Below are 23,320 nucleotides of genomic sequence, written 5' to 3'. Positions count from 1 at the left end.
CCAATCTAGCGTAATATCGTTAGGTCACCAGGACAGTATATAAAAAGGCAAGAAGTATACTCACAAACAAAGGTTGCTGAGTGAGGCAACCACTAGTCAGCGCTTGTGGGGAAGTGCCATCCCCACTCGGCCTTGTATGGTATGATGCTGGTCGCTACTCAAAAAAAAAGGATTCTGTGGTTCACAGGAAAACCCTTTTAAACCAATCCTCCCCTAAAACTAAGGGGTAAACGCTAAGTACTGTAAGAACTGGAGGGGCCCGTTTCTAATGTTGTTAAGTGATCTCCAAAAGGCAGTATCCAACAATAACTTATGTGGTGTCCTACCTTTTAGGGTTCCTGTTCTAGATATATAAATCAGGATTCGGATAAAAAGTTCAAAAATATTTATTTGTGCACTCGACAATGCGTTTCACGGTAAAAACCGCTTCCTCAGGTCAGTAACGTGCCTAACACCAGGGTAGTCCTGTTTCCAGGCGCCGTTCCAGCACTTTGCAATTGAAAAAATACCAAAAAGTACAATCAAAATTTCGAGTTTTTTTTGTTTTGCTTCCTAGCAATTTAAAAGACATTTTATTAACAAGTTTGAAAATATCACCTAGGAGAAAAATCAGGAGAAAATGTTAATTTCTTATGGGCAAATGACTTCTAACATTTTTCATTCCACAGTACATACAGTATATAGAACAAAACATTAACTTTGTTTTTTACAATCTAATTCACCCCCAAATGCATGTAAATAAAAAAACTGAATATTTAAATTAAAATTTTGCACAGAAATTGTATCAAATAGATGTTATTGTTTAACCACGTCAGCCTTCAGAGTTTTTTTCACCTTCTGCATCCAAGCAGTTTTCACCTCCCATTCATTTACCAATAACTTTATCACTACTTATCACAATGAATTGATCTATATCTTTTGTTTCCACCATCAATTAGGTTTTCTTTGGGTGGTACATTTTTTCTAAGAATTATTTTTTCTAAATGCATTTTAATGGGAATAGTAGGAAAAAAAATCAAAAAATGTGTTTATTTCTCAGTTTTCAGCAATTATAGCTTTAGAATACGGTAATACATGCTACCATAATTAAACCCCACGTATTTAATTTGCCCATTTGTCCCGGTTATTACATCATTTAAATTATGTCCCTATCACAATGTATGGCGCCAATATTTTATTTGGAAATAAAGGTGCATTTTTTCACTATTTACAAGCTTATAATTTAAAAAAATAATAGTAAAATACCCTCTTGAGATGCATATTAAAAAAAGTGCAGACCCTTAGGATGTGAAAGTTTGGGCAACCTTGTTAACTGTCATGATTTTCCTGTATAAATCGTTGGTTGTTACGATAAAAAATGTCAGTTAAATATATCATATAGGAGACACACACATTTGAGAAGTTAAATGAAGTTTATTGGGCTTACAGAAAGTGCGCAATAATGATTTGAATAAAATTAGGCAGGTGCATAAATTTGGGCCATTTTATTGATTCCAAAACATTTAGAACTAATTATTGGAACTCAAATTGGCTTGGTAAGCTCAGTGACCCCTGACCTACATACACAGGTGAATCCAATTATGAGAAAGAGTATTTAAGGGGGTCAATTGTAAGTTTCCCTCCTCTTTTAATTTTCTCTGAAGAATAGCAACATGGGGGTCTCAAAACAACTCTCAAATGACCTAAAGACAATGAAAGTTCACCATCATGATTTAGGGGAAGGATACAGAAAGCTGTCCCAGATATTTCAGCTGTCTGTTTCCACAGTTAGGAACATATTGAGGAGATGGAAGACCACAGGCTCAGTTCAAGTTAAGGCTTGAAGTGGCAGACCAAGAAATATTTCAGATAGACAGAAGTGAGGAATGGTGAGAACAGTCAGAGTCAACCAACAGACCAGTACCAAAGACCTACAACATCATCTTGCTGCAGACGTAGTCATTGTGCATCGTTCAACCATTAGCCTCACTTTACACAAGGAGATGCTGTATGCAAGACTGATGCAGAGGAAGACTTTTCTCTGCCCACAGCACAAACAAAGCCACTTGAGGTATGCTAAAGCATATTGGGACAAGCCAGCTTCATTTTGGAATAAGGTGCTGTGGGCTGATGAAACTAAAATTGAGTTATTTGGGCATAACAAGGGGCATTATGCATGGAGGAAAAAAACAACAACATTCCAAGAAAAACATTAATGCAGAGGAACAAGTACAACGTTCTGGAATAGCCATCTCAGTCCCCAGACCTGAATATAATTGAAAATCTGTGGTGTGAGTTAAAGAGAGCTGTCCATGCTAGGAAGCAATCACACCTGAATGAACTAGAGATGTTTTGTAAAGAGGAATGGACCAAAATCCAGACTCTCATTGGAAGCTACAGGAAGCGTTTAGAGAGTAATTTCTGCAAAAGGAGCATCTACTAAATATTTATTTCACTTTTTTTTTTTCACTTTTTTGTGGTGCCCACATTTATGCACATGCCTATTTTTGTTTAACCATTTCAGCCCGCGGGGATTTTTCACCTTATGCATCAGAGCAATTTTCACCTCCCATTCATTCGCTAATAACTTTATCACTACTTATCACAATTTATTGTTCTATATCTTATTTTTTCTGCCACTAATTAGGCTTTCTTTGGATGGTACATTTTGCTAAGAATAATTTTTTTATGAATGCATTTTAACAGGAATATTAAGAAAAAAAATGAAAAAAAAATAATTTCACAGTTTTCAGCCATTATAGCTTTAAAATAATACATGCTACCATAATTAAAACCTACGTATTTTATTTGCCTGTTGGTCTCGGTTATTACACCATTTAAATTTTGTCCCTATCACAATGTATGGCGCCAATATTTTATTTGGAAATAAAGGTGCATTTTTTCAGTTTTGCGTCCATCACTATTTACAAGCTTATAATTTAAAAAATGTTTATTGTATACCCCCTTCTCATGCATATTTCAACAGTTGAGACCCTTAGGTAACTATTTGTTTTTTTTTATTGTCATTTTTTTTCATAAAAAAATTTATTTGGGTAATTTTTTTGGTGTTGGGAAATAAACAGTTAATTTTTAATTTAATAATATGTGTAAATTGGCATGAAAAATGTATGTAGATGTAGTTTTACTATTTAGCCACAAGATGGCCACCTTGAGTATTTTTTTCTCTGTGCTTCTCACTTACCGGAAGCACAAGGAGGACGGGGAAATTTTTTTTTTAGAAAAATTGCGGTCTCTGATTAGAAACTATTGGTTTTTCTGCTGGCAACTTAGATTGGCTACCGGGGGACAGCACGGGGACACGGAGGCGTGCCCGCGATCGCACGCAGGAGCGCCTCTGCAGCAGAGCAGCTGCCTGGACGTGAGGATCACATCTGGGCGGCTGAAATCATTAAACAATTATCGCACACTTTCTGTAAACCCAATAAACTTTGTTTCACTTACATATCACTGTGCCTCCTATATGATATATTTAACTGACATTTTTTATTGTAACAACCAACAATTTATACAGGAAAATCATGACAATTAACAAGGTTGCCCAAACTTTCGCATCCCACTGTATTTATGTTTTTTTTTAAATATTATTATTATTTTTAATAAAATTTTTATTAGGGTATTTTTGGGAGAGTGTGGGATGTAAACATTTAATTTATAAATGTAATTGTATGTCTATTTATTTAAAAAAATTGTATGTAGATGTAGATTTACTAATTGGCCACAGTCATTTTTTTTCATCCTGTAAGTGAGCGATCACACTTACAGAAAGTGAGGGGAAGACATGATTTTTTTTTCTTTAGAAAGATCGCAACTTCTCATAGAAGCCATCGGTCTTTCTAACGGGGACTTAGATCAATGAATAGGAACTGCATTCCCATTCAGCTACTTCCAAAAGGCTTAATGGGTTAATGAAAAATGCATGTTTATTTTGAATACCAGCAACATATTTCAAAAAGTTGGGATATTAGCAAACGAAAGCGTAAGTTGGAACACCTTGTAGAACATCTCAAAAATAATAAGGTTAACTGGAAACTGTATTTCACTACCGAAAGAGAGCACTGCTAAAAATAATTGTTACACTTTGCTCATCAGACGTAACCAATATGTACATGAACGTGGTTTAATAAAACATTGTCATTTGTGTCTGAAAGTGCACACGTCTCTCTGCCGCCTCAGAAACAAAGGAAAACATAAGTGACTGGACTGATTATAATAATCACAAAAAGAGGAGCTTTTAGTATTAGTGACTGGAGTCTGTTATGCAATAAGGGTCTCTGCTGATCTCTCCCACAGGTATGTCTCCAGTGGGGTATAGCTATCTCGCTTAAAGGGAACCTAAACTGAGAAGGACACGCATTTTTCCTTTTAAAATAATACCAGTTGCCTGACTCTCCTGCTAATCCTGTGTCTCTAATACTTTCAGCCACAGCCCCTGAATAAGCATGCAGATCAGATGCTCTGACTGAAGTCAGACTGGAGTAGCTGCATGCTTGTTTCAGGTGTGTGATTCAGCCACTGTTGCAGCAAAGAGATCAGTAGGACTACCAGGCAGCTGGTGTTGTTGAAAAGGGAACATCCATATACTTCTCAGTTTAGGTTCCCTTTAATCACAGACAGCAATATAGTCCTGTCACCTAAAACAACCTCCTAATTGTGCAGATTGGGGTCATTACAATGGTTATTTACCAAGGGATAACTCTGTGCAAAGCTGACCCCCCCTTGTAGGTGATAAAGCTGAGTATCCCTATATATATAGGTACTAGCATTTATATTTATGAATCCAATCTGGACAGTTAGGAGGTTGTTTTAGGTGACAGGACTATATTGCTGTCTGTGATTAAGCGAGATAGCTACACCCCACTGGAGACATACCTGTGGGAGGGATCAGCAGAGACCCTCGTTGCATACCAGACACCAGTCACTAATACTAAAAGCTCCTCTGTTTTTGTGATTATTACAATCAGTCCAGTCACTTATGTTTTTCTCTGATTCTGAGGCGGCAGAGAGGTGTGCACTTTTAGATGCAGATGAGAAGGTTTTATTAAACCACATTTATTAACTGGAAACTGGTCAGCAACATTACTGAATATAAAAAAGAATCCTAGACCCAGAAAGGCTGAGTTTTTTAAGATACAGAGTTGGCTAAATCTTGATTCCCATCTGCTGTTGGACCATGTGTGGCCAGCGGGAACAGACAATGAAGTGTGAGCTCTGCTGTGATCTGGATGGAGTCCAGGGCAGATGCGTTATCTTCATAGGCTATATGGGAAACGCATCCGCCTGTCCGGGATTATTGGGGATGGCACAGAAATGTGGCCTGCTTACCGCAGTGGATCCAATGGATCTGCTACAGACTGACAAGTGTGAATGGTTGTTACATATAAAATAGGAGCCGGCTCGGTCACTGTCAGTTTTGTGATGAGCGGAGAAGGGCCAAAAAAATGTCAATTCTCAGCTCAAGTGGGAACAAAGCCTAAGAGACAACGGCCCTTATTTACCAAATGGTAAGATTCTATGCACCGGCATCACACAGCCCATGGTTTTGAATGCATTTATGTGAAAATGTGTTTTCGCGTGCCTATAAGTAATTTTGAAAATTATGTGAAATCAACATTACTCACAAAATCATAATAACAATCAGCATCGAAATTGTGAAAAATTATATAAAAATTCACAAATGTGAAGTTAACTACTATGATCTACACTACTTATTCCAAAGAGTATTCAAACCCTCCAGGTCTGGTGTGTTTTTCCAATAAAGAAACAGCAGAGTGTTGTACCATTAGCCACCAGTAAAAACAATACGTTTTGAATCGGGTTGATACCATTTATTGGCTACCATACAGGTGAAGAAAAAGTAAGCTAGCGCAAGCTTTTTTTTATTTATTTACCTCTAGTTAGCCAATAAATGGTATCATCCTGATTCAAAACTTTTTGTTTTTTTCAATAAAGTAATGTTTCTGTTATTTTGTGTCACTAGTAAGGTAAGTGCTCCTTACCTTTTTTATCTGTTCCTAATTGTTTTGCAGCTTTGGGGGCTCCTCCTCCCACCTTAGTATTCAAACACTGTTCTCCTACATCAATAGGGGTGCCCTTAACCAGTACACAATCCACCAACTCTTTGTGATCTAGCTTTTAATGATATTAAATACTGTAGATGATAAAATCATAAAATATGTTGCAGTTTTATGTTGAGAAACATTATTAAAATGTAGCCTTTTTTCACAGAATGATGGCCCTGATTCAGTAAACCACATGAGGTTTTACCATTTGAAACACCGGGGAAGTTTGGCATTGCATTATGGTGGTGGGAGTGCTCATATAATGGGCAGCTTGAATGTTTAGGAAGACACCATTCATGCTGAATGATATATACAGGTTGTAGTGCATCGTGTGCTGCAATCCAAACATCTTGCTATATGCTAGGCAACTTGACCTGCAGTCCAGAACTGTCACCCATTTAAATCAGCTGGCAGCAAAAGACAATCCAAAGTGAGGCACTATATGGGGGGTATTACAGTATAGAAAAGGCACTATAAAGAGTAGAAGCACTATATATGGGTTCAGCTGCTTTCCTATTTAGCTCGGTTGAGGTGGCTACTTCTTTTCACCCTTATTAAGGGTTCATAACTCTTCCCCATTGCCGCCCTATTGATCCTCCAAGTCAGGTCTTGTTGTGGTTACACTTGCTTTGGGTCGGGGGCATCAAGGAAGATAAGGGAGGCGTTTGAATGCTGGGAGGGCCCCATCAAATTTTACTTAGCTGGGAGGCATCATTTGTAGTTATGCTCCAACTATTTTCTAGTCACTTTAATAGAGCTAACTTTGGCTTCTGGAGTGCAGAGAGCAATGAGATTTTATGGTTCTGTGCACATTGCAGTCTGGTCCTTTGGCTTAGTTATACCAAAAGCGTATGTGTCAAGTGCAACTAGAGTTGAGAAATAAATGATTTTTCCTTATTAGTTTACAAGTTAACAGATACATTAATATTACAAAAAAAAAAAAAAAGAAAGAAATTTGCTATAGAACTGAAAAATAATGCCTTGCACTCATTTCTAATCATTTCTAATTCATCAAGTTACTTTAAAAACCCTTCATATTTTATAGGACTGATAATGAACAAAGGAAAAGCACTCACCTCTCTTGTGGCATTATCTTGCATTAGGCTGTACAGTGGTGTAATCCGGTTAATCTCTAAGAGTACTGGGATGGGGCTGACTTGTTCCTTGCCAGCCCTTCGACATAAGTGGCAGCTGGCTGGGCAGCGGCCCTTTTCTTCACAGTGAATTTCCACTCCCATAACAAGCTGGTCATCAGATAACATCTGAGCAGTTAGCAGCCCAGAGAGGTAAGTGATAAATGGCATGGACTTCAGTTCCTTCTTGGTTCCCAATTCAGTAGTTTCTATATATGGACAAAAGTTTTTATTGATATGTGCCATATCATTGCAGAATGTATTATTAAATCTAATATTAATATAAACTACAACTGTGCTAGTGACACAAGATAACATTTCTGTTTTGCAGATAGGACTGCTGATAAGTATCATCTCCTGGACTATGTAAACACAGAAATTATGTTTTTACCATGTTTCTTTAAAGAGAATCTGTACTCTAATATTCTTACACTAAAAAGCATACCATTCTATTCCTTATTTTCTCCTGTGCCCCTCTGTGCTGTTTCTGCCACTCTCTGCTGCAATCCTGGCTTGTAATTAACAGTTTTAGGCAGTGTTTACAAACAAACTAACCAGCTTGTGATAGGCTCACATAAACAGAGTGTGTGAGTCATACAGAGTGTGCAGGGGGTCTGCAGAGGGTGTGTATTGCTTCTATCCAATCACAAGCAGCCCTGCACATTCCACACATTCAAGCCTTAGCCCGACAGACACGACAGAGGAAAGGAGATAAGATTTATTACATAGACAGTGCAATTAGGAAAGGCTGCAGTAAGCCAGAGCACATTAGAACAGGCATAGGAACTTATAGGATAGAAGAACTAAGGCTGAAAAATTTGTTACAGAGTCTCTTTAAGATTTTTGGGGTGGCTTGGTTTGTTCTCACAATCTACTGGAGACTGCCTGTCATCTGCAGTGTATCTGGTGTAATTTTATGAGTCTCAATTATGGAAAGAAAAAGAGCCAGTCAGGAGTCAAGTACCACAGAAGAAGAGCATATTGCCAGAGTACAAGCAGAAATACTCAGAAAAGCACTAAGGAGTTGCCAACAAACATCAATTATGGGTAAAGAAAGCAAGCTAGGTCATTATGGTCATTCAGACCCAATGTTCCTGTGGCATTGATACGTATAATTAATTATGATTCTTCACGCAAGAGTTTTTGATCTCTACTGATCCCCCTGTTTGGACTAGGACATGTAATAAACCTGCAAAAGTCAAAGCTGCATGGAAGGACAGTATGTGTTGGATGACACAAGGACAGCCTTTCCCCGTCTCAATAGAGCGTACGTGTCGTTGAACTCATTCTTTAAGTGGTCTAGTAGTTTTCCCTTCATAAAATCTGTTGCAGGGGCACCAAAGTGCATAAACTACAAATCGGGTACTGCAGGTAATAAAAGCATGTACAGTTCTCCCAAGTGTTCCCAGTTTGTAAAACCTTCCTGTTCTCATCTGTCTGCAGAAAATACCATGGTCACAGCGAAAGATATCCTTTGGTAGTCTCTGTTCCAACTTCCAACCAGTTTGATTGAGTGGGGCTCCGAAAATTAACTGCTTGACAGGTGATCCCCCAAGGTCGGTGATCACCTGAGGGAGAGTTGTGTGCTGTCAAAGAGGAGCTGTGACAAGGTCAAGTCCTTTTGAAGGATTGACCAGTGCTGATTGAGTACCTTTTTGCAGACAATCAGACATTGGTGTATGGTCAAAAATGAACGTTATACGAGTTTTCGCTTCAGAACCTTTCGTTTGAAACAGCAGAGTATTGCAATCTTCAGAGGCTGCACATTGATACTGTGAATCAGGTCTCCTCTCATCGTAGCTTTTCTCCCTCAGGTGGCACGTCAATGGCATGCCTTATACTGCTCCACAAAATCCTCATCTGAAGAATTATTGCATCGCAGCCTGAGGAACTACCCATAAGGAAAATCTTTGAACACATGTGTGGGGTGATAACTATCACGTCTTAAAATAGAATTTATTGCCGTTGGCTTGTGGTGGCCCGTGGTCAGAAGCTGATTGCCTTGGATCTCTAATTCTAGATCAAGAAAGGCAAGTCTAGAAGGGCCAACCTCAAAAGTGAATGACGTAATTTATGTTGTTTACATTAATGAAGTTGACAAATCTTTCAAATGATTCCTGGGTCCCCAACCAGAACACCACAATGTAATCTACATACCTAGACCACCTTCTTCGAGAGCTCTTAAAAGGGTTGGAGTTCAAGTAAAATACTGTCTCCTCCCTATAAACAAGAAAAAGGTTGGCATACACGCACATACCACTGGAGTGCCCATTGCTGTACTGGTGATCTGTCTAAACCATTGTCTGTCAAATAAAAACGCATTATGTCTCAGAACATACATCAGACAGTCGCAGATAAAATCAACACATTCTGGGATCCATTCATGCTTAAAGGATATCCGAAGTGACGTGTGACATGATGAGATGATGATGTCAGTGCCTAGCACACAAATAACTATGTTGTGCTCCTTTTTTTCTTTCTCTGTCTGAAAGAGTTAAATATCAGGTATGTAAGTGGCTGACTCTGTCCTGACTCAGACAGGACGTGACTACAGTGTGACCCTCACTGATAAGAAATTCCAACTATAAAACACTTTCCTAGCAGAAAATGACTTCTGAGAGCAGGAAAGATGTAAAAAGGGCAATTTCTTATCAGTGAGGGGCACACTGTAGTCACTTCCTGTCTGAGTCAGGACTGAGTCAGCCACTTACATAGCTGACATTTAACTCTTTCAGACAGAGAAAGAAAAAAAGGAGCACAGCTTAGTTGTTTGTGTGCTAGGCACTGCACATACACATGTCTATCTCATCATGTCACATGTCACTTCGGGTATCCTTTAAACAGATAGATGCACACTGCCTCAATGCCTACCTTGTGTGGGATTCTGCTGTAAAGATTTACTACGTTGATTGACCCCCAAAAGATACCCTTCGATCCATACGTAATCTGAGACTCCCCTGAGCAACTCCAAGGTATCTCTGAGGTATGAAGTAACATGTTCTAAAAGGGGCCTGAGAAGGTGGTCTAGGTAACGTGTCTCTCAGTAAGAGAACCCTGTCCCCAGAGCATTGGACAACCTGGTGGTCTAGTCAAAGATTTGTGAATCTTCAGAAGGCAGTACCAGACTGGTCTCACTGGAGTGTCTTTATAAGTATAGCTGCCAACGTTTCTGACATGAGACCTCTTTCTACCACTATACTCAGAAGGGACCTCAGAATTGCTGAAAACGTCATGATAGGGTTGGATTTTAGGGGGAGATAAGTGGAATTATCTTCCAATTGTCTGAGGGCTTGTGTGCAGTATTAGTTGACAGATAACATCACTACTGCCCCCCTTTGTCCACCTTTTTCAGAACAAGTTTATCCTTATTCATTTTGAGACAAGCTAATGCCTGAAGTTCAATATTTGAAACATTATGAGAAGGTTTTGGGTAGCAGAGAGCCTTCATGTCTTGTTCCACAAGCTTAATGATCAAGTTCAGACTTGAATCAGGTACCATAGGGAACGACTGCATTGATCTACAGAGTGAGAAGGTTTCCTCAAAGGTTCCAATCTGGCGATATTCTTTAGGATGGTAAGCTTTATTTTCCAGTTTGTTTAGGATCACCAGCATTTCTTGTTCTTTTGATTTCCAACTTACTTGTGAAATGAAACCTCATGGAAGTATATTGCTCGATTACATCATATGAGGAGTCATCATTCCGACTAAGTCCTCAGCAGATGAACCAAAAACTGCTGGATATTTCATCACCATAGATTTTTTTAAAGATCAACCTTAAATTTTGCATAGTCAAATTCTTGACCTAATAAAATTAAGCCCATTTTGTAATAACGAGACACAGCATGCTGGTAAAGAGAGGCTTGACAGATTGTGTACATCTAACGGTTGTATCTTGGCTTCTTCCTCTGTTGGCATCAACAGGGAGTTTTTCTGTCTTGACAAGTCATCTGCTTGTCTGCTGGTTTTGGGCCTTCCATGCCTGATGTGGCATCTCAAGGAGCAAAACATATTAATGGCTTAGGGGGGATTAGGTGTCTGAGGTTGATCGGCCCCACTCAACTGGTCGGTGGTCCAGTAACAAGATAAGACAAATAAATCTAGGTAGGCCTTAAGCCAAATCTATGCAAATTTAGGGTCCTCTTTGTATTCAGAGCCCTCTGAATACAAATAAAACCCTAAACTCACACAACGTTTGTTTTTGACCATAAACCTATGTCTGATTGTCTGCAAAGGGTACTTGTGAGCACAGCTAGGTGAGCATATGAGGAATGCCAAGGAAGTGGAATATACCATGCCACTGGCACAACATTATAAAGACTACCATGGTGTCAAATGTTGTGGCACATGGATGAAGGGGATTTATAAATTAAAACTCCCAGCAAGAAGAAATGACTTCGGTTGTGTTCTAAAGCAGAAAGAATGAAGCTGGATTTACAAACTTAAAATGTTTATTCCTTTATTCCATAACTCAGATCCTCTGCATCCTCTGCACTTGGGGCCATGACTCACAGGAGCTCCTGCTGGATCTATATGTGGTAGAGCATCATATGGAACCATCCTACCTTACTGCTCTGTCTGAGGTCAGAAAGGAAAACTGAGCTATATGGGACTTCAGTGGATGCAGGTACCAATTCAATGACACTGTATCGCTCCACATGTAACTGTCGGTGCTGCTGCTGTCTCTGCTGTGCTGATTTCTATATGCCTGCATCTGATCTCTGGAACATCTATGCATGCACTATGCATGAACCATCCTCTGCTTCTATATTCATTGTTTGGTGGTCCACAAATTTGGTGGTCTGCGATTGGGAGTGTCCACAATTAGCGCCTCATTATCATACATGCTATTGCACTCTTCATTTGATGCATAGCTTGGTGGAGCTATGGAGCCTAAGAACTCTATATGAAAATATAAAACTGCATGGATTTTGTGAGTGCCCCCAATATCCAGATAAACTCTATTGACACAGCTTTACAGCATATCCATTTAGTGCATATGCACCGAATTGTACATGTCCTACTGTTAGTTTCAGGGTGTATAATTTCACGTGTTGGAAGGTTTATATTGTTGTTCTTAATTGTTTTTATAGATATCGTCTGCTTTACACTTTGGCATTTAAAGATACAGTAATTTTTACTTTTGATACCAATAAACTGAGTCTATAATACCACGTTTGTTCTTTGCAAAAACTTGGGTTGGCTCAAGATAGATGCCTTTCCCTAGCCCTTCCCCCTGACCAGTCATTCAAAAGAACTCAACCTTGCTAAAACACCTCTCTGATAGCCCACAACTTTCCCTCAGGTGAGCACCTGCCAAGTAATGTATAGTTATTTTCTGTATCCTGGTCACTTCTGGATGGCCGTGGAACGCAGAAACAGGAAGAAACGGGGCCCGACGTCACTCGAACAAATGTCCGGCCGGATGTACAGGAAATGGGTTTAACCTCCATGGCGTTCAATTTCCTCAGGATTTCTGTGCAAAAAAGTTATCCAATTAATTTTCATAACCTTTTTTTCCTGTAACTTGTCAAAATGTGTCAAGCAAGGGTCTAGTATACAGGGCAGGAGAGTATTGACGTGTATGCACGTCAATACTGTTCACAGCATGTTTTGCATTGCCGTGTATAACCATCAATACCGTTAGGAAGGTTAAATACCCGGCATTTACAAGGAGATGCCGACACAGCCTTGAAAGAAGCGCCGACTGGCACAAAACGGCTGTCAGGCTACCTGTGTCCACACCCACTGTTTAAGACCTAACTCCGGACTACCAGTATGTAAACTGTGCCACTCGATTATGTCTCTTACATTTACCTGCATGTATGTCTGCATTCCTGCACAGCACAAATAAAAAATCAACTGAATCTTCAGCAGTGTCAGGCATCTTTTCTCTCATCATAGAAAAATGGACCTCATGTATAAGTCGACCCCAACATGTGACCCCTTAAAGCTGGAATTTTTCAAAGTCTCAAGTATAAGTTAGCTCAGGAAAGTTAATGTTTGCAGGTGGGGACCTGAGGCTAGAGATGAGTCTTTATAGCCTCAGTGCTATACTGTTGCCCAAGGAATCAAGTCCCAATCCTGCTACAGTCTTTGTACATGCATACAAGGCTTCAGGGTACTCAAAGGATGCTGACCTGATTAAAGTTGAAGACAAATCTTTAATCTGTAAATGCCATTTTTTCTTTTAGATAAAACTGGTAGCCAGGGCTCCTTACATGAAAGCTGGCATCTAACTTTTTCAAGTTTCAGATCCCTGTTTGTGTATAAATGCAGTGATGCAACGGAGTGGACATAACTAGTCCACCACTGGCTTCTGCTTCTTCTGATCTCCTCTTTGCCAATGCAATAGCCTCTCTCCGCCTCCCGTGTGTCATGTGACTCACATTGTCATTTGACACCAGGAAATGGAAAGTATCCAAGCCACCTTTACGTGCAGATCTTTAGAATTTGCCATAACTCCTTCTTGTGGTAAAATAATCCAGATTTTAACCACTCATACTGTAAACAACCACTTGCTACATAGGTGGTGAATACTTTTTTTTTCCTACTTTATTTCTTACGCAGGTCATGTCCCCTAGTCCTTTGCACTAGGGACAAAAGCTCATCTGTCAAGTTTTTATAATGCTCTCTGATGTAATTATGCATGTTAATAAGATCTCTTCTAAGTTTTCTTTTCTGCAAACTAAATAAGCCCAGTTTACCTAACCTTTCCTGGTAAGTGACACCTTCCATCCCTCTGATCAATCCTGTAGCTTGTCTCTGTACCTGTTCCAACTGCAATGGCCCTCCTGTCTTTCGGTGACCAGAACTGTATTCCATTATCCAGATGTAGTCTTATAAGAAAGCTAAACAGAGGTAGTATTATGCCAGCATCCCAAATTTTAATTTATTTCCCTTTTGATGTATCCCACAATGTTATTTGCTTGTCATTCAATATGATTATTTAAAGGGAACCAAAATGGAATTTTAAAAAAGGAGTTTAACTTACCTGGGGCTTCTTCCAGCCCCCCTGCAGCTGCCCTGTGCCTACGTCGTTACTGAGCAATCCTCCAGTCCCCTGCAGTGCCTCGCTTTCGGCCGGGTGACTCAGCGAGTCATTGGCCACTGTGCATGCACGGTTGCGCATGTCCTCGATCATGCTCCTGTTGCTGGGAGTATTTTGCACATGTGCAGTCGAGATTTTCCCATGCTGCGCATGCGCAGAGTGCAACCATCATTGGCAGCGCATTCAGGAGGGACACCATGCATCCAAATGAAAGATGGGCACTGCAAGGGACTTGAGGATTGCTCAGTGAAGGCGTAAGCACAGGGCAGCTGCAGGGGGCTGGTAGAAGCCCTAGGTAAGTTAAACACTTTTTTTTTCTGTTCAATTTAGGCTCACTTTAACTTGTTGTCAGCAAGTACTCCTAAGTCTATCTCCAAGTTTGAAGTCCGTATCTGTGTCCTGTTTATTATTCATGGTGCCAAACCATTGGTACAACCAAGATGTATTCATTTACATTTTTCAACATTAAATTTCATCTGCCATTTACTTGCCCAGTATGTCAATATCTTCCTGGATGTTGATAATTCTGCACAAATTTGAATCAGCTGCAAAAATAGCAACATTACTTTCTACTTTATAGACTAGGTCATTAATAAATAAGTTGAAGAGTACTGGCCCAGCCCCCTGTGGGGGCCCACTGCTAAAGGCTCGTACACACGTCTTATTTTTATGACCAACTGTCGTTCAAACCGGTCGTTCAAATGACCAGTCTGGTGTGTGGACGACAAGTCGAGCAACTGATAAAGCAGCTTTCGATCTAATCAACTGGTAGATCCATTTGGCCAACTATCGTTCAAACAGTCACAACATTTACCCATTTTGAATATGATCCATTGTCAACAGCTTTATGCTTTCTGTCCATTAGCTAGTCCTTTATCCATGCACACATATTCTTACCTAGTCACAATTCCTAGCCTGTTAACACTTCAGTTTTGCAACATTTTCTCTGGGCAGGAAGGGAGGAAAAAAATAATATTTATTTATTAGCATGAAAATCAGTGTCTACGCTCAAGAAAACACATTTACCTGCATTTAATGAAGAGGCGAACGCATACAGTAAACTGAAAAAGTAGTTGATGGTGTTCCCAGTTATTCTCTTATTTCACTTTTTTATGAGAAATGTAATTTTGTATCCTTTTGCTATGCAATGCTGCATGTACTGTGTACCTTGATATGTACATTTTGATCTTTTCCCAATAAAACGCCTTTTGTTTAACGAAAACTGAAAAAGTAGTTAATTAATTTTGCTAATATCTTATTTGGTGTATGATTAGGTGTCAAGGTGTATGTGAACAAGAGGATGAGATGTTATTATTAATTTAAGAAAAAAAATTACACATTTGATCCATCTATTACAGGCAGATAATTTAGCCTTTTACCCATCCAACTCCTGAACATGAATGAAATTAACTGCTTCATTCAAGCTTCCAGGATTTTAGGTGTGAGAGACAGCTAATGAATGCTTACATGACATTTCCAGGAGAAAGATTTAGATAGTTTTTTTTAATTGTCAATTAATAGTGTGTTTCAAAGGGTAGAAATCAGACTTCAATAATAAGTGCATATTTCCAGAGGCGTAACTAGAAATCACTGGGCCCCCCTGCGAAACTTTGGATGGGGCCCCTAATACCTCCAACCCTCTCTCCTCCACACACTTTTAGCACAGGTAAACTGAAAACCAATGCACAGTTCAGTTAAACTGAGATGCAGTCATTAGAAAAATTGTGCAGAAAACAGCAAGCTTTTTCTCTCTGTGCCCAGACTCCTCAAGCATTACAGTACACAGCACTTGGGAAGGGGTAGCAAGGCTTGGGGTAGAACAGCGCTATACACAAGACTCTGCTGAACAGTGAATAGGTGTGATACAAGTCTGAAGAGCTTGTGTGAATGACTGGTTGCTAGGGAAGAAATACATTAGCAAGCTAGTCTGTAGGCAGATAGGAAATATCTTGTATCCCTTAGTGTAGTGATGAACCATTCTCCATAGAAAACCATTGACAGTCCAAGAGGTTATTGCAAGTCAAGGAGACATGCTGTTTGCGCCGTGATCATGCAATGATCACGAGGGATGAATCATACTTCCACGTTGTGGATAGGCTGATGGCTGACTACACCCTATGAAAACAAGTACTGAGCATGCGTGGCACGTGATATGGTTATATAACATTGTGTTGCAATAAGCGCGTAACCCTGAATCAACTGTTTCAGGAACCACATGACTTAACTAGAACTAGTCCTGTTCATGAAAATATTGACTATAAGTCATCCAATCATAGTGAGGCACATGCCTGAGCATCCCCAGGATGCAATAGGGAAAATGGGTGGAGCTATGAGTATAAGAAAGAGAGATTCCCCTTGCTCTGATGGGACTCTCCACTACTGACGAGTTGTGTGATGTTGTGTATGCGCTGCCTCCTGATGATCGCTGGTCCCCCGATACGGTGTGATGATGCAATATCCGGTAATGTATTGATTCTTTACTCTATTACTTATCCATGATTCACTGCTATACCTGTAAATAATGTAAATAATTGAATAAATATCCTAATACAGTGTGAAGTTGTAAGCTATGTATTTACCCGGCCTATAGGCTCGTGTGAGTCGAGTGTGAGGCCTTAGCAACGCCAAAAACATAGCATTACAATAGGGACTGTCTACAAATGTTTGTATGATTCTTTATCAGTGGCTGAGCAGATGCAGTCATTAGAACAATTGTGCAGAGAGCAGAAAGTGTTTTCTCTCCTTGTCTTTAGTTGTCAGTCTCTCAGGATGGGGCCCCCTATGGCTTCTGGGCCCCCCTGCGGCTGTATCCCTTGCAGGGTCTATTGTTACGCCCCTGCATGTTTCCTACATGTTGTAACCATGCCTACTGTAAATACAGTACATAACATCTAAAGTTCTAAAACAATTCCATATGTAAGTGTTTCAACCATGCATTCACAAATTTGTGTTTTACAAAAATGGGCTTCTGCTTACTGGCTTGTCTGTATTCTGGGTTTTTGTAGGTGCAGCAAAATACTAAGCAAACAGCACATGTATTAGCTTTACCCATCTAATACATAATTCCACAGCTGGAGAGCTCACACAGTGTTAACAATTTTTCACATGTACCATTTTGAAACGCCAACCTGGGGTGAACAATTAATTGCAAGCCAAAAGCATACATCATGCATGTGGACTAATTGAAATGCAGTTCATGTGTTCTATAATTGACAGACTTTAAAAGGATTAGTTAGTTTTGTTCCCTCGTGAGTTATGAATATATGTATAAAGAGATGCTATTCATTTACACGTTAAAAAAGAAACAGTTCACATTGCAAACAAGATCTTTTATTGGAAACTGAATTATTACAGATATATTTTTTTAAACTTAAGTGTGATATTTGTGAGGAAACTATTGTGTAATTAGAAATGTTCTATATTATGGATAAGAAAAGAAACAGCAATTTCATTCTTTGGTGTGTGATGCATCATGATAGCTCAGCCCGACTCCACAATGGATATATTCCTGTCTTGTATAACTTTATTTGAGTATTTTATTTGAGGGAATTTACACCGTAAATAAAATTGGATGTATAAACAAGACTCATTCAGCAATATATTGGGAGGTGGGTACATTTAGTTTTGTATTTATTATATTCTACCAAAAATTACTTCAAAGTTTTAAAGAAAATCCAACTTCAACCATACCTTAAAGAGAATCTGTATTGTTAAAATCGCTCAAAAGTAAACATACCAGTGCGTTAGGGGACATCTCCTATTACCCTCTGTCACAATTTCGCCGCTCCTCGCCGCATTAAAAGTGGTTAAAAACAGTTTTAAAAAGTTTGTTTGTAAACAAACAAAACGGCCACCAAAACAGGAAGTAGGTTGATGTACAGTATGTCTACACATAGAAAATACATCCATACATAAGCAGGCTGTATACAGCATTCCTTTTGAATCTCAAGAGATCATTTGTGTGTTTCTTTCCCCCATGCACTGAAGTTTCAGGCTGCTCTTTTCTTCCTACAAACAGCTTTGCCCTTGTTTGTAATTCCTCAGTATGTGAAAGCCCAGCCAGCTCAGAGGACGATTTATCCAGCTGATTAGAGCAGCTTCTCTCTTCTCTCTTATCTAAATAACACACAGGCAGTATGCATAGAGGGGCCAGGAAGGGTGAGTTCATAGCAGAACCACAACACTGAAGAACTTGGCAGCCTTCCAGACACAGGCCGACAAGTCTGACAGGGGAAAGATACATTGATTTATTACAGAGACTGTCATAGTAGAAAGTGCTGCAGTTAGCCAGAACACATTAAAATAGCTTTTGGAACATGTAGGATGATTAAAAACAGGATGCAATTTTTGTTACGGAGTCTCTTTAAGGCTAGTTACACACCAGGACGTTGCGTTTAGGGGACGTTATAGGGCACATAACGTGCCCCTAACGCAACGCCTGGTGCTCTCTGGTGTGGACGTCGGAGTGAGCCGCGTTGTGCAGCTCACTCTGGCGTCCGTGATGCCGTGATGCGTACTCTTGGACGCATGCGGCATCACGTGGTCCCGCCCGGCCAATCGCCGGACAGAGCGGCCACTCCAGGAAGTAAACACTGCACGTCACTGAGTGCAGTGAATATTAATTAGCCATGTGCCCGGCCGCTCTCCCCTCCTCCCCAACATGTCTGAGCATGTGCAAACAGTCTAACGCGGCTTAGCCGCGGAGAACGCACAGCATGCAGCACTTTGCTGCGTTACAATGTAACACAACGTGGGCAATGTGAACAGCCCACTTGTGTTACATTGCTGTGCGTTGGGGGATCGTTACAGGCTGCACTAATGTGCGCCTGTAATGTCCCTGTGTGTAAGAAGCCTTAAGTTGTAGTATTACCACCTTACAAATAATGAATATAGTCTATGTCCCTATGGGTGTATTTGGAAGGGAGTGAGGGAATCTCTGCAAAGGTGGCAATACACCATACACACACCATTTTTTGCAGGGTAATTATAACTTTTAACCACTTCGCAGCCCGGGTACAGTATATCTACGCTCCTTTGGACTTGAGTTCCCACACTCCCCAATTGTTACCATTTTTTTTTGTAATAATAAAAAAAAATTACAATTAAAAAAAAACATAAATAGTTACCTTAGGGGCTGAACTCTTTAAATATTTATATCAAGAGGGTATAACACTGTTACTTTATCAATTATGGGCTTGTAATTAGAGATGGACGCAAAACAGAAAAAAAATTCACCTTTATTTGCAAATAAAATATTGGCGCCAAACATTGTGATAGGGTCATAATTTAAACGGTGTAATAACCGGGACAAATGGGCAAATAAGTTACATGGATTTTAATTACAGTAGCATGCATTATTTAAAAACTATAATGGCCGAAAACTGAAAAATAATGATTTTTTTTCCAAATGTTTTCCTATTTTCACATTAAAACACATTTAGAATAAAATAATTCTTGGCATAATGTCCCACCTAAAGAAAGCCTAATTGGTGGTGAAAAAAAACAAGATATAGTTCATTTCATTGTGATAAGTATGATAAAGTTATAGGCGAATGAATGTAAGGAACGCTGAAAGGAGAAAATTGCTCGGATGCTGAAGGGGTAAAACCCCTCAGTTGTGAAGCGGTTAAAGAATCTGACCAATGTATTACACACGTTTGATTTTTTCCCAATATGAAAAAAACAGACCGAAAACTCGAAAAAGGACAAAAAAATTGTTTGAGTGCATAACGTCAGAAATTGACAATTGATCAGTATCACATTTGTCCCTTAGGAAAAAAAAAATCGGTACAACCGATCATTTTTATTTACCAAGTGGGGAAAAAACTTTTTATTGGAGCATGTGTGGTCACTAGGAATGAGCAAGAATGAGCTAGCAAAAAGGGAACTCTTCCTGGAGTGCACAAGAGGTTCCGGTTCTGTACACATGGGTTAACTCACCTTGGCCACCCCCTCCCTTCCAATGCGCTCCATACTGCTCTTCACTTTCTAAAGTGGCAGTGGAAGAAGCTGAAAGGCAATGTTGAAAGCATCAGAAGGGAGGAAGCGGCCAAGGTGAGTTAACTTTTACGTACACAGCCTGAACCTCCTGCACACTCCAGGGTAATTTCACTGTTCCCAAATTTGTTCTCGCTCATTCCTTGTGGCCACCTTAAGTGTACATATTGTTAGGCCGTCAGTGAATTGGGCAAAGGGAGAGTCGAATGAAGGCTCTCCCTGCTGCTGCAAAACTAGCCAGTGGCGTTAAATAATATTGGACCTCTGAGTCGTCGCAACTCGGAGGGAGAAGTAATTCGGAGTCCAGCAACTGCCAGAGCCCCGAATTACCGGTACGCGCCCCACGCAACATTACATTGTTGGTATGGGGCGCCCGGTTTTGGTGTCCGGCGTTGAGCTCCGTGCACCAAAACCACCTGCTTCACACTTTAAGTGGGACTCATAGAGTAATGAATGCATTTTAGCAGAAAAGGAAATGATTAAAACTTCTGTTATTTTTTGTCTGCCTGTCTACAACCAAGATGGAGAATCTCCATCACTTAAAGATAACAATGATGTTCTAACCTTCTCTTTCTTTATCCAGAACTTTAGGAAAAACACCTGAAAATGTGTTTTCAGACCTTGACCAATGTATCGATATTATCCTATGCCTACTAATAAAGATTAGGTTGTGTGTGCCCATTGGAAGCTCAAACAACATGCCACTTTTGGATAATATCTTTACAAGCATTGTCATGTTTACATGTTATCATACAAATATGAAAAATATGTCCATAATAACAAGGTATGTTTATTGGGTGACAGGACCTCAGGGACCTTTCTTCCATTCTATAACACTTCAGAATTTCAAAGCAGTTGGGCCAAAGGACCTTTTTACTAGTTCACTGAGAGGATTAGTTTAGGTTACAGAGTAGCTATTCTGCAATAATTTACCGTGCTTTAGATCATAAAAAAGCAAACAGGAAATAGATGACTTTTTTTTTAATGTACATTGCAAGTATAGTACACTGGCCTGTACAAAAAGCTTCCAGGAAGCAGTGAGCCTGAATAACATATTACAGTTTTTCAAAAACAGAAAACGTTTCTCAGTTACTAAACTGACCAGTGGCGTAACAATAAAGGTTGCAGAGGTAGTGACCGCATCAGGGGCCCTTAGGTCAGAGGGGCCCCAAGCATAATATTAGTTCTCTATTGGTCCTGTACTGGTAATAATAATTTCTATAGATGCTTTAAATAGTAGTAATCATTAACAAACTGTTTCCCATCCCCTACTTGCACCTCTGACACTGTGGAAATCCTTGGCAGGTTTTGGTGCGACGTCTCAATTGTGATGTATAGGGTGCTTGGGGGGCCCCATATAAAACTTGCATCGGGGCCCATAGCTCCTTAGCTATGCCACTAAAACAGTCCAGGACACTGCAAAACTGTTGGAGACTAGAAACCCTAATTTGAGTAATATCAGACCTTAGCAAAAATTACCAAGTCTATAGTAAGTTATTGTTTGTGCTTTCATGGAGTCTCATATCCCAAGCATGTGCAGGGCAATCCATAACAGTCAACATTTAAACATTAACATACAATGCTGTTTTACCATGCTTGCCTAGGTCCTTTTGAGACAGTACACACTTTTAACCAAGCATTTAAACAACTAACATTTTCATAGCACTGTCAAATTGCTAAACTGTTAATTTTAAAATTCTTAGGAACAGCCTTCACCCACTAAAATTGAATAAATTGCTCGCTGGAGTGCTGAAGTTGTCAATTTTTTTTTAAATATAAGCTACTTTATTTTTTTTTTTAATTACAATTTAAACAATACAACAGTTAACAATACAAGACAATGGTTGATTACAGCTGATGCAACTACAGATTTTACATAGGGGTGGAAGATGTGTACATTACACAGCAGTGAAAGACAAAGTAAAGTGGAGCCCTGGCCATTGGGCAGATGGACCAAGAGACAGATCTCTCTTTGATTGAAACTGAACAGAGAGAGATCTGTTGGCTGCCCATGCACCGAAGGCCGATTCCTGAACAGTATGACATCTCGCAGGAATCGGCCTTGCGACATTACCTTCACAGCCTAGCCGCTGACCCCCCAGAATATTAATGTTTCCCCCGTGCCTGTGGATTAAAATCTCTTGTTCCAGCAGTTGCGAGTGTCCAGCTGCTCCTGCTTCCCCATTTGCAACATTAGCATTTGGGGGGACATTAGCGGCTGGGAGTTCTACCACTAAGTTTATGTCTGTGGTATTGCATACCATTACTGCCATGCACCCAATCGACCACGTCGGTCTGAATTTTTTAAAATGCTCGATCAATACATTTGACTGATTTGAGTCCTCCAGGAAAAAAACACAATATAAATTTTCTGCGTCTTGTCTTATGTAAGGCGGGGGCATTAAGATAACTTGTCCATGTTGAGTTTCAGAAAACAGGAGGTCATGAAGGAGGACATTGAATTGAGACAGTCAGAAACACAAGCTGTTAAGAGTAGCCAAGTCAGGAACCAAAAAGGTCAATTTGGGTACCATCAGTGTATAAGTGGTACTATAAATCAAAATGAGCTGACCTAGACCTTAATTGTAAATAGAGAAAAGGAGAGGTTCAAGAACTGAGCCTTGGGGAACTCCAACAGTGAGGGGATGTGGAGAGGAGGTGGTGCCAGAGCGAGCCACTATAAAGGTCCTATCAGTGAGATTAGAGGAGAGTCAGTCTTTGGTTACTTTGACTAGGGCAGTTTTGGTTGAGTGGCTGGAATGGAATGCAGGTTGGAGGTCATCAAACAGAGAATTAGTGGTGAGGTGATAGATAAATCTGAGTAGACATTCTGCTCAAGTATTTGGGAGTGAAATAGAGGGGAGAGATAGAATGGTAGATGGGCAAGAAAAATTGGTCAAGATAAAGTTTGTTGAGTAAAGGCGTTATGAGAACTTGCTTGAGTGTGAATGGAAAGATGCTACAGGAGGGAGAAAAGTTAAAGAGCGACGTTAATGCAAGTGATGTAAACAATCTGTGCAATTCTTGCCTTTTTACATGATCACAAACTCAGTAAAGGAACCAGCCTTAGTAAAGCGTGCTA

At 39.8% G+C, this 23,320-nt stretch overlaps 1 protein-coding gene across 4 annotated transcripts in view; it reads right to left on the bottom strand.

The window, feature by feature from the left end:
* ASTN2 (astrotactin 2) overlaps positions 1–23,320 on the bottom strand; it is an 818,428-nt gene that overhangs the window by 113,171 nt on the left and 681,937 nt on the right. For all 4 annotated transcript variants that reach the window (XM_068248102.1, XM_068248105.1, XM_068248104.1 and 1 more), the window contains one exon: positions 7,136–7,401. In XM_068248102.1, the coding sequence (XP_068104203.1) occupies positions 7,136–7,401 (266 nt within the window). The remainder of the gene's footprint in view (positions 1–7,135; positions 7,402–23,320) is intronic.

Source organism: Hyperolius riggenbachi, chromosome 8 (assembly GCF_040937935.1).
Source record: "Hyperolius riggenbachi isolate aHypRig1 chromosome 8, aHypRig1.pri, whole genome shotgun sequence".
NCBI lineage: Eukaryota > Metazoa > Chordata > Amphibia > Anura > Hyperoliidae > Hyperolius > Hyperolius riggenbachi.
This window is presented reverse-complemented; position numbering and strand designations above follow the sequence as displayed.